Here is a 17,559-nt window from a genome sequence, read left to right on the forward strand (position 1 = left end):
TATTGATTACCCGCAGCCACCATCACAGCGATTTAATGTTTTTGTTTGAGATTAAAGGTAAACAGAGCTGACTTATTCCTTGTTGAATGACCAATGGATGTTCTGCCGACCAACGTTGTTCTGCTTAATTTACCAGCTGCAGAAATTATTGCCAGCAATCGCAATTATATGTTTGTATGCTCTGGATGTCGATCGCTACGCCTACAGTGCAAGTTCTTAAACTTTGCCCTGTAGTCTGGGGTAGAAGGTTTGTTGATATTTTCTCTGCGCCCGTGTTTCCCGTTAACAGCTTCCTCGACGGGCTTTACATGAATCACTTTCGTATTGAAATATTTCTAGGGCGCATTGCTTGATCATAACAAAATGCTTTTTTTTCGATTATGTAATTGAAACCGTGATTTTGTCTTTACTGTCATGCCATGCAGGGGAGATACCTTTATAGATGATAGCTGGCCTTTTGTTTCGCTATTTTGACAGTTTTAACCTGGAGATAATGCAAGTATTTAACGTAATTTCATTCTCACTCTTTCTTCCTTTTTTCATGTCACACTACTGCATTTACCGCCTATGTGGTACAGCAGATAATCCTGAAATGACTCCTCGAGCTATAACTGCATTCACTTGATTCGCATTGCACGCTTTCAGCTGCCAAAGTTAAATCTCGCCTGTCCCTCAGAAAGTACTGAATCATAAGTGTGATGTCGACTCCAGCGCTTCGTCTCATTCCTTCGCCTGAAACAAACTTGTGCACTTTAGACTTCCGCAGACCTTTGGGCGAAAAGCTTTTGAGAGAGATTTATACGTTTCAGTCGACACTAGGTCTGCATTACTAAACTATTACGTAACGCTGATATTCATACATCTCTTCTTTATATTTTACGCGACTCATACATGCCCTGTCGAGTCACTGCCGACTCCTAGTTACATCATGAACATAAAAACAATAATAAAGTCTGTTCCATGCAAGTTCATTAAAGGGATACTGAACAAAAATATGGGAAAAAATGAGGAAAGCACCAAAATTCTACTCGGAACATGCGACTGTTCCGGCACGCAGTGTTTATTTCAAAATTTTTTTTAACGGATGGCTGTATTTTTGGTGGACTGTGAGTGCGCGGCGGCTGCACGCTGGCAAGCGCGTGGCTGCGCGCCGCGCTTCTAGCAGCAGCAGCAGCAGCAGCAGCAGCAGCAGCAGCAGCAGCAGCAGCAGCAGCAGCAGCAGCAGCAGCAGCAGCAGCAGCAGCAGCAGCAGCAGCAGCAGCAGGCGTTGTAAGAAGACGTTGAAGTTGTTTCGAAATTGTTCGCATTTAAGCTTCTAAGCACTGTACAGAAGCAGGGCGGTGATATGAACGCTGCGTCGACAATTTACACATACCGACACAGGCAGTCGACCCTTGCGCATTAGTGAGCGTAATCATAGAACGCCCGAGGCGTCCTTTCGGCGTCTGCTCCAGTCCACCTTTTACTTGCGCCAGCGCTGTGGTGCGTCCACTGCGGGCGCTATATGAAGCTCTCAGCATTACGCGGAAGTTTCATGACCAGATGAAAAGCATTAAAGAACCCTGCTACTACGACGCCACAGCGCCCTTTCGAGGACCTGCCACAGCTCTGCGGCAAAGCAGGCATCGTCGGATGGTCACTGTCCTCGAAGTGTTCGGAGCACAGGAACTCACGCTTTGACCGTATCCATGTCGGTTGTGATGGGCGCGCAGCGCGAATACATATTCCTCGAAGCTTTGGCTCTGGCGGAAGAGTATGACACGCCCTGTCTCGCCCGAGGATACTTTTCTCACACCCTTGTGCGCAGCAGCGTAGAGGTATACTCCTGCGTTGTGCAAGGTGCTTCACTGAACACATTAAAAAGCAGTACAGAACACAAACAGCGATGTAGAAGACTTGGGCACAAGCTGCGCTTGCGAAAACAAGTATGCGGCCTTTAACAATTGCGCAATTGAGACGTCGTTCGCTGCCGGTCGGCGCCGTCAATGCAAATGGATAGAAACGGGCTATCGCTCGCGCGACGGTGTCCGGTACAGATTTCGTCACAGAAACGTCACTTCCTCTAGTTCACGGTGCTGTCGCTAGACGCGGTATTCTGCAAAAAAATGCAATAAATTCATTATTTTGAACTAGTTTCTCCCTGAAAACAAGGTTTTCTTAGCCAATTTCCTCACCAAAGCTTTCATCTAGGCTAAAAAAATCACCGCATATCCACGAAGTGAATGATGATCAGTGGGCGAAGCACCGGAGGATCATTCGGGTAACCGTGAATCCCCCGTACGTTGCCTTGTGATCAGTGCAGCAGCACGGCGACACCGGCAAGCAGACCTAGAGGCGGCGAGAGCACGGGAAGCGGCGGCAAAACGCCGGAAGCGTTCTCTACCTGAGGTTGGTGGCGCCAATGCTCGGTTCAAGCGCGAGCTTCGCGAGCCCTCAGCTCCGGGTCCGCTTGTTGTCTGCGTCGCCGTGCTGCAGCAGCTTTGCGAGCCCTCGACTCCGCTTGCAGTTGAGCCTCCACTGTCGCCTTTTCATCCATAGCAGGTGCACCGTTATCAGAAGCGAGCGTTATCATCCATGGCTGATGAAAGAGAGCGCGTGTCGGGAACGACCGCAGCGCCCCTAGCGGACTCCATGCAAACCAGAGCTACGGACGACGAGGGAGGGACAAGGCTCGGCCCTAAGGTGCTTCGCCCCTAAAATCTCGGCGGCAAAATATTGTTTAGTACTCCTTTAAGGTCGTTTAGACCCTTCCCTGCGGCCAGGGGAATCCCATCTAACCACCTCATGCACTGACGAGCTAGTTTTCTCTTACGCACCTTACGCTGTAGTTAGTATTTATTCTACGTTCCATTGAACCGGATGCCCACATTACATGACCACAAAAGGAAAAGTTTATATTTAGAACCTTTGCTTTGAGAGAACATTTGAGTTCAATGTCACTTATAGTGGGGGCACATTTGTTCGATTGGCAGCCCTTGGAATTCTCCAAACCACACGCCAGCTTCACAATTTGAAAGAACCGAGTTTGTTTTGTTTTGAAGTATCACACGGTCTACGATTCGCACCTACACTTCGTCACAGAGAAAACTGGAGTGTTAACCACGCATAACTGAAATACATCTGGTTACGTTATTACAAGACGAAAAGAGGCAGCCGCAAATATAAAGCCGTGCTTGTATTTTTATCTAGTTATCGTTGGTCTTGTTTCCTGCATCGTAAACAATTACTGCGCTGTTTGTCAACCCCCCCCCCCCCCAAAAAAAAAAAACACAGCCTTAGACTTGTTTAACCTATCTCTACAGCAGTATTGTATGTTCCATATTACCCTTCTAGTAACAAATTTTGCACAGCAAATGTTTTGTATATTTGTGTCTAACGTATCCGCGTAGGGCCGATGGAATTAAGACTCCATCAACCATGTTGAATCATATGCCCATTCCACATGTGATGGGGAAAGACTATTCACATGGTCACCATTTGCCGGTAATATTTATTTCACATGCAGTGTGCCCTCCTATGCACTCATTTTCCCTAGGCAGTCTAAACACATGTAACGTTCTCTTATCTTGCATTCTATTACTTCCATAACGGCATAAAAGTCCCTCACTCGGCATAAAAGTGGCTCGTGCTTAGCACCCCAACACCATAGTCACTAAGCAACCACGGTGGGTTGGAAAAAGGATAAATAAGTACAAGTATCAATATGGTTCGTCTTGCTTTCACGACACAGCATCGGGATTTTCTTTGACGTAATCACTTTCTCTATGGCACTAGTCAGCTGTCTCTCCCTCTTTGGGCGCACCTGTTTTATTAGCTAAATTGGAATTTCATTTGGTCCTGCTGACGTTTTTTAGGGATATTTTGTTCTGATTTTATAGTAGAAGTGTTCTACGGTAAATATTGATCTCTCCGGCTTTTGCGTTCCTCGGTTTGGTCGAGTCTGAACTACGCTTTCTTTCTTGTCCAAGTTATCACTAATAATGTCCGTTGTGTGCCGAACCGCGTCGTCTCCTTCGAAGATGTTTGTTGTCTTCATTCCTGATACCCACTTGCGAAATTTTTGTTTGTGGTCTTTGGTTACAGAATCTTTTTGGTGCATTACAATATTCTGCTGAGGGAGGCTCCACAGCCCAGTGGCTGTGGAGCCTCCCTTCAGACCCCGCAGTCGAACGTTCGATCCCTGCCGCAGCGGTTCTTCTCAAAGAGGGAGAGATGCAAATATGTCATATACTTACGAGTAGATTTAGGTGCACCGTAAAGACTCCATTAGGTAAAAATTATTTCGTAGTCTGCCACTACGGCGTCCCTGATAATTAAATCTTGGTTTTGGCACGTAAAACACACCTTTTTGTTAATATATTTAGGTAGACAATGTAAACAAGAAACCGGTAAGATGTGCCGTCAGTGCAGCAAAAGCAACCAACAGAAGCGTCAATGCATTTGTGAATATATAACCGTATGGGAAAACAAGTAATTATTCTAGGTGGCATTTACAGCGATCTGTCCTTTCTCTGCGCAGAATTCTCAATGAGGGTGCAGAGCATGGGTGACCTATGTCGTTGGTTGACGGGAAATCAGCTTGTACACTGCCTGGAGATGAATTTTTATATTGTTTTCGAAAGCGCTCTGCTCATCGGCCTCGCAAAGTGTCTCAAGTACAACTACACGCTCACTTCGGTCGACGTACATGAAGTTGATCATAGTCACTGGACTGCATTGCTCATACAGAATTCGGTAAGCATGGAATGCATGTTCTGCATTATTAAGGTGCTGATTTATTAACCCTCCTTTCTTGTATAAAACAAGCAGCGAACCTTTTTTCTCTGAAAAGTGCTTTTCAAGATGTGCCTATGCCGGATAATGCCAGTCTGAGCGTAGAATTTGCTTCTTAGAATGAATAGAATGTCGAACTAGTTGCTAGGAATTCGTGCTAGAAAAACTTTAGGCGTGTAGACACGCCCAGCTTTTTGTAACATGCATTCAGAACATTTGCGTGGAAGTTTCAACCACTTGTTGAATTAGCTCATCATCAACTGTTACCTATATTTGAACCTATATGACTCATCCCGTTCAGGCGTAAATGTGGCAATGTAGTGCAAACAAAGCTTCCGTTTATTTCTGCACGAATTGTAGTTCACACCTTGTTTAGCAGAACGTCTTCGCGACTATAAGTCTTTCTTTCACTCTTGCCTTTTCATTTCTGCTCAGTTGAAAATTTGGAGGGCTCTCTAGCTTCGCCTTGAAGAGTGGAGTGCGATTACGTCATTGATCCGAATACATGACGTGTCTCAAGAGCGAGCGCACTCTCCGGCGCTTTGTGCTAGCGGCCACTAAGACATACCTCAAACGGCAGCTGAAAAGGGCAGCTGTTTGAGTTTCCGCGTCACAGAATATTTTTTCATGTACTCAAATTACATTCCGATGCTATCATGTCGTAGGTTGTGTGTAAGTCGTATTTTACGAATTTTCTGACCCATTTTACTTTGAGAAATCAATTATTTCAGCAACGCCTGTACGCCACGTGGAGGGCCTGCATGGTTTGGGATGCGTGGTTTCGGGCTGATTGGTTCTGATGGACAGTGGCGCCGACACCACATTTGCTGCGACACAGGGCTATTAACCCTATCGCGTTAAAACGCAAAGGATGCGGAAATCTGATATGTCCATTCATTGCTATTGCTCTTGTCAAACCATACAGGAAACATTTGTTTCCGAGCGAAGCTGGCTGTGACGAGCACCTTAGTCTAATGAATGTTCTCCCACTGACGCCGCAGATCGGGGAGCACCTACCACATTGTACATGTATATTGGACACCCCACTCTCCCCAACGGCACGAAGAACTGCTAGCCTGGTATATATTGGGATTCTCTAATCCACACTGAGATAAAAGTTTTCTCGCTCTTTGGCTTGTTGGTTGAGAAAGCTCTGGCATGACCTTTTATTGATTCAATGCGCAATGAAATATTTGTCGTGTAACCCTTAATAACAGCCAGTTGTAAGCGTATTACGAGTATAAAGCATATCATAAAGCATGGCTTCGCACGTCACGGAAAGCGTGCGTATAGTGACCCTTTAAATTGCATTACATTGATACTTCAGAAAATCTGGCGTTTTCAGCGAGCTGGCTGCCAACTTAGGTTTACTGCCTGCCTACAAAGTACGTGTACTTCGAGAACCACCAATTACATGTTTAAAAAAACGCTGGCTCTCCCGTAATCGAGAGTAGATGGAAGCATGAAATGGCTACCGTAATCGCAGATTGGTTGGAGATGATACTAGCCACAATCTTAGAATGGGTATAGTGCATGTTCGCAAGGGCACACCCGCACCACACCACATAACCAACCGCGGCGCGCCGGACCCGGCCTGATCACGCAGCGTGGCGCCATCTCTCGAAGGAGGCGACGCAAAAACCGCGCCATGGAACTCGCGCATCGCTGGCGTTGAAAAGAGCACAGGCAACACTGTCTCAGCGCCAACAGATGACAATCAAGTGTATGGTGCCCTGTATCTGCGTTTTCAGCGGCGCTATTGGAAATGACAAATTACACTTCAGCGTATACTAGAAGCAACAGCTTCACAGATATTGTGAACAAACGTTAGGAAGAACTCATAAGCAATATTTTTGTAACTTGTTTGGGCAGTAACTAGCGTATGTAATGGGGTCCTGTACAAAGGGTTGGGGGCCAGATCCTGCATTTTCTTAATTTTTGACTTGTTGCCCGGATTTTCTCGTTTAAGTGTCCGGATAATGGCTCTGGCTTTTGACTCAAGGCTACTTGAATGTCGCCGACAACGGGAGCTAAAAGCATTTCATGCTTAAAACGTTCACAGGAAGAGCGGAATTTTAAATTGATTACTGGGGTTGAACGTGGAAATCGTAATCCTGGAGGCAAAGTTTCTACAACGGGACTTTTTTCGGCAGAATTGGCCGCTGTTGATCATATCAAACATTGCGAAACTAGAATCGTAATCATGCCGTCATGCCATCGTAATCGTTCTATCATGGTCACTTCGTCTTATCAATCCAGTTTTATCGCCCCATTGTCTTCATGCCGTAGTGATGCCTGGGATCCAGATATTCGGGCGCAACAAGGTTTTGTTGAGTGAGGCGCCTTCTGGTCTCGACACCCAACACTAACCCCACAGAAGCCTGCAGATTCAGCAGGCGCTAATTTAGTGGGCCCGTAACATTCTCATTGGCATTGCCATTTGGACTAGGGGCGTGACTCATTTACTCTATGGCAAGAATAACACCTCTTCACTGTTTGTGATGCCGTTGTATATGTATCTGACCGTTGTATATGTATCAGCCGCACTTGCCGAAAGCCTAAGCCGAAGGATATTGCCCGTGCTCTCGCAAGTTGACCCATTGGTTATCGCCAGAGCAAGTAGCATTGCCGCCGGAACTTTTCCTAGCGGCGTGTCTCAGCTTGAACCTGTGCTCTCGCCGCGACGTGCTATGGGCGCCTGTTATTGTATTTTCGCCCTGGTGCGGGACCCCTTTGGCTCCCCTCTGTGCGGGCGTTTGTGCAGTGCTCTTGCCGACGGTTTCAGTAAACGGTTTCCGTCAACTCAGGGCTTTACTGTGTTTTTGGGTGCGTCGCTCGGTAGCCCCTTGCGGCCTCGGAGCTCGCGCGCGAGCGGTGCTGGAGGCGACGGCTGACGCGGCCCTGTGGCTCCCTAAGCTCGAACCCGCGGTGGTTGGTCTCCTGTGAGACACCAAGAACCCACACTTGCTCTTGCGCTCTATGCTTGCAAATTGTCACAAAACAAGAGCAGCGTTCTTCGGAAACACAAGTTAGAACTTCTCTACCGAGTGTCATGGCATCTGGGATCCTCATATAAATATATGAACTATCTATCTTTGTCGCCATGCAGAAGTTGGTTTAGGGGTGCGATCACAATAGAGAAATTGCGCTCTAATCGTCGAAAATAAGAGCATAGTCCAATAAAGCTGCGTAGTGCTTTCAATTTAGTAGGCTTCGGGAATTCGGATACGGCGTGAAGTTTAGCCGGATCAGGAAGAATGCCTACTTTGGAGACAACGTGGCCAAGTATAGTGAGTTTCCGAGCAGCGAAGAGGCACTTGAAGTTAATCAGGAGACCAGCATTCCGGAGACAGGTCAAAACTTAATGTAAACAGCAAAGGTGGGTCGGAAAATCTGGCGAAAAGACAGCGTCATCGAGGTACCAGAGACAAGTATGTCACTTCAGGCCGTGCAGGATGCTGTCCATCATGCGTTCAAATGTGGCGAATTCAGTGAATTCGTACAAGCCGTCAGGAGTAACAAACGCGGTTTTTGAGCAGTCAGCGTCACCCATGGGCACCTGCCAGTAGCCAGAGCGGAGATCTAAGGAGGAAAAAAACTCCGCTCCTTGCAAACAGTCAAGGGCGTCGTCTATACGTGGCAACGGGTATACATCCTTTCGCTTCTATAATCAACGCACAATCGTATGGAGCCGTGTTCTTTTTTTAACTAGGACGTCTGGTTATGCCCGGGGACTACTAGAAGGCTGGATGACACCGCGTTTGAGCATATCGTTCACCTGGTCATCGATAAAGCGTCTTTCCCTCGGTAACGCGTCTTTCCCTCGGTTTCCCCTGCCAATACTCGGTAGGGACACTGCCGAATGGGTGCATGGCTCCCAGTGTCGATAGTGTATGAACGCGTGACGTTGCTTGGCAGTCAAAAGAGGAAGATAAGTTCGTCTAGCTGCGTCGTCGTAAGGTCACTGGCAATAGATGGCGTAAAAGAAGGATGCAGTGACTGAGGAGGCGATGCCTCGAGAGTGGCAAGATAAGCGGAGTCGTTCACCGTGTCAGACTGAAGGTGAAGCCAGTGGCTTCGCTCTCCCAAGGCTTTCACTGCGGCGTAACGTAATTGGTTCGGCCTATGGGTTGGACACGCATATCAGCGAGGCGCCAGTTTTGAACTTGAGGACGGCGAACGGCGGTGGAAGTAATCGGCGGTGAACTAAGAATTCAGATGGCGCAAAAAGTACCATACCGTCATCTACAGAGTCACAAGAGATGCTGACAAGAGCAGAAGACCAGGCAGGTAATCACGAAACAGGTGATTTTGCGACAAGGGTACTTGTTGTCATTGATAATCTCTGACGAAAACGGAAACAGCTCCATTTCGGTGCGGCTGCAGTCGATGATCGCATGATGTGTGGAGAGAAAGTCCCAACCTAATATCACGTCGGCAATACGATGGTAATACGTCGAACACGATGGCAATACGATGAATTCGTTCACATAGAGGACCTCCTGAAAGGTGACATGAGCGGTGCAGGCGCCAGATGGCTCGACGTGCTGCCCGTTGGCAGTCCGAAGGTATAGTCCGGAAAGCGGTGTTGTCACTTTCCCAATTTTTCGGCAAATACGGGCATCTATCGCTGAAAGTGCAGGGCCGGTGTCGACAACTGCTAGCGTCAATATTCCTTCAATTGCGACTTCAATAACATTTTCCGGGAAACTGTCAGGCCTTAAACATTTCGCTGACACCGCAGTTCTTGCCTCCTGAACTGCGATTTTTAGTTTTCCTGGCGCAGAGGGCTCCGCCGACGGAGCATGGGCGAAAGGGAGCGGCGGCGAGAAGGTGCACGGCGAGCGGGAAATGTGGTCTCCGCGGTAGGAGGAGATTCAAAGCTGTCCGAATAAATGCGGCGTTGTTGGAAACGGCGCATATGGGCGCGCATTGTTGGAAACGTTCGGTGCAAGTAGGCGACAGTGACGTGCCACGTGTCCAGCACGACCACAATAAAAACAAATCGGGTGGTTGTCGTCCATGCGCCATTGGTCTTGAGGTCATGGATCACTGTACCACAGTCGGGACAGGAGGGGCAACTGGCGGGCGCAAAGGTGGGTGAGGTGGACCGTAGGTCTATAGTAAAGGTCTCGCAGCGACTTCGGCGTACGTCAGGGGAGCGGCAGACGGAGCCTTATGGAGAGAAGGCGGAACGTGGTCGGCTACCTGCTCCCTGATGACATATTGGAGAGCGGGTGCAAATGTAGAACTCTATTGGCCGTGTGTAAGCGGCAACAGGGAAAGCTGATGAGCAACTTCCTCACGGACGAACTCCTTGATCTGTAGCAGCAGCGAAGTGTTATCCGGGGCAACAGCCAAGCTCGACATTGAAGTGGCCTTTGGAGGAGGTTGGCGGGTGGCTACGCGGTGTTGTTGTACTTCGTCAATGCTTTGGCAGAGACTGACGAGTTCAGACATTGTTGCCGGATTTTTCGCCAGCAGCATCTGGAAGGCGTCGTCTGCAATGCCTTTTAAGATATCCCTGATCTTCAGGCATCAGCCATTGTGACATCAACGTGGTTGCAGAGGTCCACAACATAACTGGTGATTGTCTCTCCGCTCTTTAGCGCACAAACACGCAAACTTTTCACGGCACGAAACTTGTGAACGGCAGGGCACCCGAATATCTCCATTACGCTAACTTTGAAGGCCGCCCACGTCACGAGATCACGTTCGGGGTTTCGGTGCCTCACACTGGCAACACCACTCAAGTAAAACGACACGTAATTCAGTTTTTGGGTGTCACCCTTGTGGTTGTGGATGCTCACCCGATCGTAGTCAGCGAGCCCGTCTTCCACGTAATGATCTTCGGTACCGCTGCGGATGGGTGGGTTGCGTTGACGTAACGGGCCAGCGCAAACCACGCTAGTCACCGGGTCAGTGGGTTGTGGTTGTGGTGGTCCTTCTTCCGGCATATTTAAGATGGACTGTAGTGTCCGGTTGCGAAGTTCCAGATTTCCTGTTGTACCCCGCACCTCCGCCAATTGTAAAAGGGGTTTATTCGGGTCGTATAGCAGCAGCGACAAACGAAGCACCAGCAGATAGGGGGTACCCAGAGAGCGAACTGGGTACGAGCCGTACGATGGCGACAGGGCTTTTCGACGTGACAATCTTCTTCCTCACAATCTATATATAAAGAGTAGTGAAGACGAATGCCCGACGCTGCAGCCACATCGCCAGTCATCCGGGAAGCGCGAGCTCGAGATTGCCTGAGCCGATCTGGTTGAGACACGCTGCCAACGCTGCCCGCTGATCTCTTGTCCTGTGTTCGCATTAGATTCTGGTGGAGGTGCTGCGGTTTCCCCCAACCTGGAATTACGCACCCAAACTCTGCCGTCCGTCATGCCTGACGACCCCAGCCCGACATCCTCACCGGTTACTGCAGCCATCGTATGTGCCGGTGCCCAGCGTCAGCGGGATCCTGACATCTTCAGCGGCACCGATGAGAAAGACGTTGAAGATTGGCTGAAATCGTATGAACGCGCCAGCAACACTAACAAATGGGACGACGCCCAGAAGCCCAACAACGCGATGTTCTATCTGTCGGGCGTCGCCAAGCTGTGGTTTCGAAACCACGAAGCCGATCTCCGCACATGGGCTCGCTTCAAAACCAGCATTGCAGACGTTTTCGGCCGCCCTGGCGTGCGCAAGCTTCGGGCTGAACAACGCCTGCGCAGCCGATTCCAGCAAACTGGTGAAACGTTCACCACCTACATAGCGGACATCGTCGACCTCTGCCGGCGTGTCAACCCGACGATGGCGGAGGGGGACAAGGTACGTCACATCATGAAAGGCATTTCCGACGATACCTTTCATATGCTGCTGTCAAAAAGCCCTGACACAGTTTCTCAGGTCATTGAGCTTTGCCAGAGTTTCGACGAGCTCTGCAGGCAGCGTCTTCTCACACGGCGCCCACCTGTGTCCAATGAAAGCCTCGCCACCGTTGCCGTGGCTCCTGACATGGACTCCCTGCTTTGCCAAATTAAAGAGTTCGTCCGTGCTGAGGTCGCTCGCCAGCTTTCGCTGCTGTCCTCAGCCGCGTCACCACACTCGCCTTTGCCGGTCAACCTTCGCCAGGTCATCCAAGAGCAAGGTTGCGCAGCTCTCCCTTCTGCCTGCGAGACTCCACCGGTGCCGACTCCCGTTGCTTTTCCCGAGGTGACTGCACCTTTTAGCTATGCCGAGGCTCTCGCACGGCCACCACCTCAGACCTTTGCGCCATTCCCATCAGCCGTGCCATTTGTCGGCAGATGGAAGGAACAGTCCACCATCGACTTTACGATATCAACAAGGGATGTTTGTCTGGCCTGGTCATGTGAATCTGACCCATGGGGCTCAGATCACCTACCACTTTGGTTCATTCCAGAACATACTCTTAGCTGCCAGTCGGGAACAAACTGGAACAAGTTCCGTCGGCTGATTTCAGAGGCCCCATCTCACGACAAGTTGTTCAAACTGGTGGGCAAGTGTCTTAAACAAGCTATCGTAAGGCGACGACGGGGCATAGATAAACCGAGCCCTGAACTTAAGCTCTTGAGGCTACGCGCGTGTCCACGCTCTAAAGAAGCTTCGATTGGACGGTGTACAACCGCCTAGACGCAGCCATACCGCGGCACACAAAACAACTTCGTCGGAAGAGCTGCGTAGGCAGCATGCTGCATAGTTCGCAGCATATGGCAAACGGTTTTGAAAGAAAGTGTTTGGCGGATACTGAAGGCTCTCCGAACTCCTGAGGTCTGCAAGAACCCAACTGTTGCTTTGTGCATAACGACTGGCTGGACTCCGAAAATTCTTGCGGAATTATTTGCTGACCTTTTCGTACCTCCTATGTCAAGTGTCAACGCAAACAATGACCTTAATCCACTGACATGTCAGAACACCACAGCGTTCTGCTATGGTCCAACCTGCCAAATGGATGAAGCAGACTGTACTCTCGAGGAGCTGCATCACGCGCTCATCCTCTCCAAACGTCGCACTGCCCCTGGTGAAGATGATGTTACGTACCAGGCGTTACGAAACATCGATGAGGCCTTTCATCAAAATGTATTGGACGCATATAAGGAAGTGTGGCCAACGTCGCTGATTCACAATGATTGGAAACCATCTGGGGTGATACCAGTCTTAAAGCCCGGCCGCCCTACAAAACACCTACAGTCTTACCGGGCAATATCGCTTACTTCTAATGTTATGAAGCGGATGGAACGAATGGTATTGTTTCGTCTAGATGGCAGGCTACAAGAGCTGAATTTCTTTCCTGATGTCATGAGCGGCTTTCGTCATCACCATTCAGCCCTCGATAGCATAGCAGGCCTCGTATCTTCTCTAGAGTCTGCTCGAGAAAACAAGCGCTCTGCTTATATGCTCTTCCTGGACATACAAGCTTTTGATTCGGTTCCCCATAAGGCGATTATTATTGCCCTTCGAATGCAGGAATTTCGGGTCGACTACTTCATTTCGTGCCTAACTTTCTATCTGGGCGCAACATGAAAGTGCATGTTGAAGGAGCAACAAGTGAATCTCACCCTGTTAAATGCAGGGCACCGCAAGGCAGCGTCTTGTCGTCGCTTCTCTTCAACAGCGTACTTGTTGGACTTCCAAGCCGATTGCCTCAGGAACGTGACTTTCCAATATACATTGCAATCTATGCTCATGACATTGCACTGTGGTACAGCGGTCCTTCGTAGCATAGTCCACGTCTTCGTGGAATCTTGCAGAGAGCTCTGAATGTGATTTCAGAGTAGTTGAAGGAAGTTGGTCTACAAATTTAACCAGCTAAGTCAGCCGCAATCGCGTATCAAGCAAGGCAATGCGCTCGTCGAAGCATGAGCCGGCTGTACCTCGCAGAGACACCAGTACAATGGGAACAACACCACCGCTACCTGGACGTAATTATAGATGATCGCCTCTCTTGGCGCCCTGCCATTACCTTTGTGCGGTGCAAATCCCGGTCGCTGCTCAAGTATGTGGCCGCCTTAACTGCTAGGGGCGCTGGCTGCGACCAGACGACAGTACTTCAGGTATACCAATCATCTGTCCTCTCTGGCGTGATATACGCCTTGCCAGTCTTGAACGTGCCGCCAAATGTGATGTCTCAATTGGAACGGGACCATCGTGTTGCCCTCCGAGTCATGCTTGACTTACCTCGTGAGGCGCAATCTGTTCCACTACTCACAGAAGTGCACCAGTTGCCCCTGAGCTTGCAAGCAGACCAGAGGCGCTACACCATATGGAGCGTTTGCACCGAGCATTAGACGGCCAAGCACTGATTAATCGGCTGATTTTTTCCATGCGAGTTCTCTCGCATGGGGAAAATGGCGGCATTGTTTGTGGACAGTTCAGGAGACACTACTTCATTCACAACTCCGAAAACCGCAATGGATGCTCCTTCCCCATTTATCTGTCGATTCCCTAAATACACAAAAAGTCTAGCCAGCCTGTTTTGGCACTATTCCAATTGGCCCAGTCCCACCTATTTGAAAAAGTTGAAGATTTTATTAAAGTATTCAAGGACGCAACTGTGCACAGCGACGCCCAAGGCGCTTCTGCAGCTTTCTTCTGCCCTTCAACTGACATCAGACGAGTGTTTATAATATATCATCCGACCTCATCAACAACTGCAGAACTGGCAGCGATTGATGTTGCTCGGAAGTACGAACACGAAGAATTCAACGCGCTGATGGTCGTCATTCTTAGACTCCCATGCTGCCCTCAGCAGACTGAGACAAGATACCGATAGCCCAATTTTATGCAGTGTCCAAGAATCTGCCGGCAAAATTACTTCGCGTGGAGTGTCCCTCATTGCCCAGTGGATACCCTCGCACGTGGATATCGCTGGAAATGGAGAGGTTGATCGCCTCGCTTCAAGTGGTGCCCACCACACATGTGACTGTCCCTACATTTCCTGTATGCTTGAAAACGCTCGTCTTCTGATACGCCGACACCTCCTAAAGCAGCACCCAGACCGGCGTGCTGCAGACGGAACGTTCCCTCCCCGTGTTCGTGGTCGAGGCTTGACCCATCGTGCTAGAGCATAGAGCACTGTTATATAAGTTAAGGGTCGGATCTGTGTTGGTGCGCGAACGCCTATACCGACAAGGACGTGTGGACAGCCCGTCGTGTACGTTTTGTGGCTCCTGTGAGACAGTGGAACATCTTGTTTTAGAGTGTCCCGCATTCGTTGCGCAGGGCGCATTCATATTTAAGGAATATAGACTTATTAGGGCTGCAATGCGCGACCCTTAACGACTGGCTCGACGTGACCAGGCCCATCGAGCCCTGCTAATATTTCTGAAGGACACTGACTTGGCCTCCCGTTTATAGGCATTATTTGTATTTTGCTTTGTTCTGTGTGTTTCCGTCATTTCTTTATTTTCGCTTTTCTTTCCTCCTATTTTCGTTTCCTCTATTCCCTCCTCCTGAAAGAGTAGGCAGGCGTTGAGCCCCTCACGGTGGCAGTTGCCAGCTTGCTCCCACTCTATTTCCTTCGTGTCCTTGTGTGTATATGTGTACAAACCAAATAATAATAATAATAACAATAACAATAATAATAATAATAATAATAATATTAACAATAATAATAATAATATTAACAATAATAATATTAATATTAACAATAATAATAATATATTAATATTAACAATAATAATAACATACCCGATGCTTGTCGACCACGTCCAATTGCGCTCCGGTCATTCAATTTACACCCAATAAATACGTATTTACCTAGTCCAAACGTTTTGTAATGCTTGGGGTCATTAGAATGAACCGGTCGGCCGAAAACCAGATAAAGATGTGTGGGCGCTTTGTGTGACACTGCGCCCACAAACCGATAGTGGCAGTGAATCCGCGAGCGGCCCACTTATCGCGGCTGCCGAACAAAGGAATAATCTGGAAGATTCTGCGTCTGACTATACTTTTGCTAAATTTGCAAACCATTTGGAAAATTTGATATTATGATTTCACTGTTTCTTCTTGTTAGTAATAGCGCAGCCAACTTTATTCTCCAGTTTTGTGTTTGCCTTCAAACAGCCTCCTGCAAAGTTTTGCTTTGCAAGGTAACAGTTTATGCGAATAGAGAAAAATGTGAAATATTGTGAACAGTAGGTAACAATTAACTTTTGCGAATCAGCTTTCCGCCTGCGTCCGTTGTTGACTTCTGGAAGTGTCAGTTCTTCAGCATAGCTACAGTATTGAATGACAGTGCCGTCGGAACATCGTATGTTTGGCTCTTTGACGCGCAGGTGAGGCGCAACAACGCATCTCTGAAGCGCGCTGCGGCCCACGTTATCGGTTCCTCACGGACATCCGCAGCAATCGCCTACAGAAACATGTGGTGGCACCCTCAGCTTAAGGCGGAAGTGCAGCGAATGGCATCTATCAGCGAAGGCGAGGCCAACCAGAAGATTCTCGATGCTGAGGAGTGGCGCCGTGCTCTTGAAAGTACCGATACGAATTCCTCCAAGCCATAGTAAAGAAACGTAGTTCTTCGTGCTTCAGTAGCGGTGCATGTTTTATGTATATAATAAAAGGAAATGAATGAAGAGCCTAAACAGTGCTTAGTGTTAAGTGATGCTTGCATGGTCTTTGTACGTACAGGCGAATGCGTAACCTACATCAATCATTATTTAACGAAATTGTTAACATCTGTATTAAGCGAAGCTGTCTTGAACCGTTTCAAGTATTTGCTATAGAAAGAGACAGATGTATACTCGAAATTGCACTTAATTTTCTGTTTATGAAATTTGCACCTTGTATTTTGACTACAATTTGCATGTAATAGATGTGGAACTCTCATGTCTAGGTAATTTCTGCAAAATAACTCGGCAAACATCGGATGATTTTAGAATGCAAGCAGGTTGTCATTTTTAGTAGTAATGTATATTGGCAGCAGTGTGATAGCCAACACCAATTTTTTGGAAAGGCCATAACTTGTGAAATTTGCTATTGAAACCACCATGTGGCTAGTTTCTGTGGGAATCTATCGCCATGACAGATGCAATGCCATTGTAATAAAAGAACGTAAGGCAACTTGCGGTCAAGGCGCGGCGGCGTCATGCTGACCTGTATTCCAAAGGCATTATTATACCCATTGCCAACCAAGGTGGCATCCATGCTACGCTCCTATAAACACTGGATGGGAGGGCGGCCACGGCAACCAGTACGCACCTGATATCCAGAGTATATATATCTGCGGGTGGCGCGACAACAGTACCCGCAGCACCGAACGTCGCAAATGTTAGACCGTTCCAAACTCAGCATCATTTGACAGTTGTTGATGTTCACCTCTAATTCGCCAAAAATCACTGCTATTTCTTCAAATGACAGGAATTACAACGTAGAGCGCGCTTCGAAGTGTCGTTGGTGATGCGGACCAGTCGTCCACACCATCGTACCGACCAATCCGCTCGCTGGACTTACATTCGAAGTGGCGTGCACTGCACAAATATGCCTAACTGGATGCGAAATGATTTCAGAGCTGTCGAGAGCAGTGATGAAGGGAGAAGGCGTTGTCTGAATAAATGGTCGACGGTGGGCCACCACGAGAGATCAAACAGCGAAAGGCAGTGAGAAAGTTGGTGGCTCTCATGTCAGTGGTGGGCTCGAGATGAAGAGCACGCGCTGCCGCAAAAGACGCCGATTTAAGCTTTAAAGCGATACTGCTGTGGTGAACCACAATACAGTGATCCGCAGAAGTCAACCCCGAGAACTGCAAATGAACCCGCTTGTAAAATCAGGTCTCGTGTC

General features: G+C 48.4%; 1 protein-coding gene across 1 annotated transcript in view; it reads left to right on the top strand.

Annotated features, from left to right (window-relative positions):
* LOC119448275 (uncharacterized) overlaps positions 1-16,354 on the top strand; it is a 44,742-nt gene extending 28,388 nt beyond the window's left edge. The window contains exons 7-8 of the mRNA XM_037711668.2: positions 4,520-4,734; positions 16,056-16,354. Coding sequence (XP_037567596.2) covers positions 4,520-4,734; positions 16,056-16,283 — 443 coding nt within the window. The 3' untranslated portion in view covers positions 16,284-16,354. The remainder of the gene's footprint in view (positions 1-4,519; positions 4,735-16,055) is intronic.
* Positions 16,355-17,559: the final 1,205 nt, after the last annotated feature.

Source organism: Dermacentor silvarum, chromosome 4, assembly GCF_013339745.2.
Source record: "Dermacentor silvarum isolate Dsil-2018 chromosome 4, BIME_Dsil_1.4, whole genome shotgun sequence".
Taxonomy (NCBI): Eukaryota; Metazoa; Arthropoda; class Arachnida; order Ixodida; family Ixodidae; genus Dermacentor; species Dermacentor silvarum.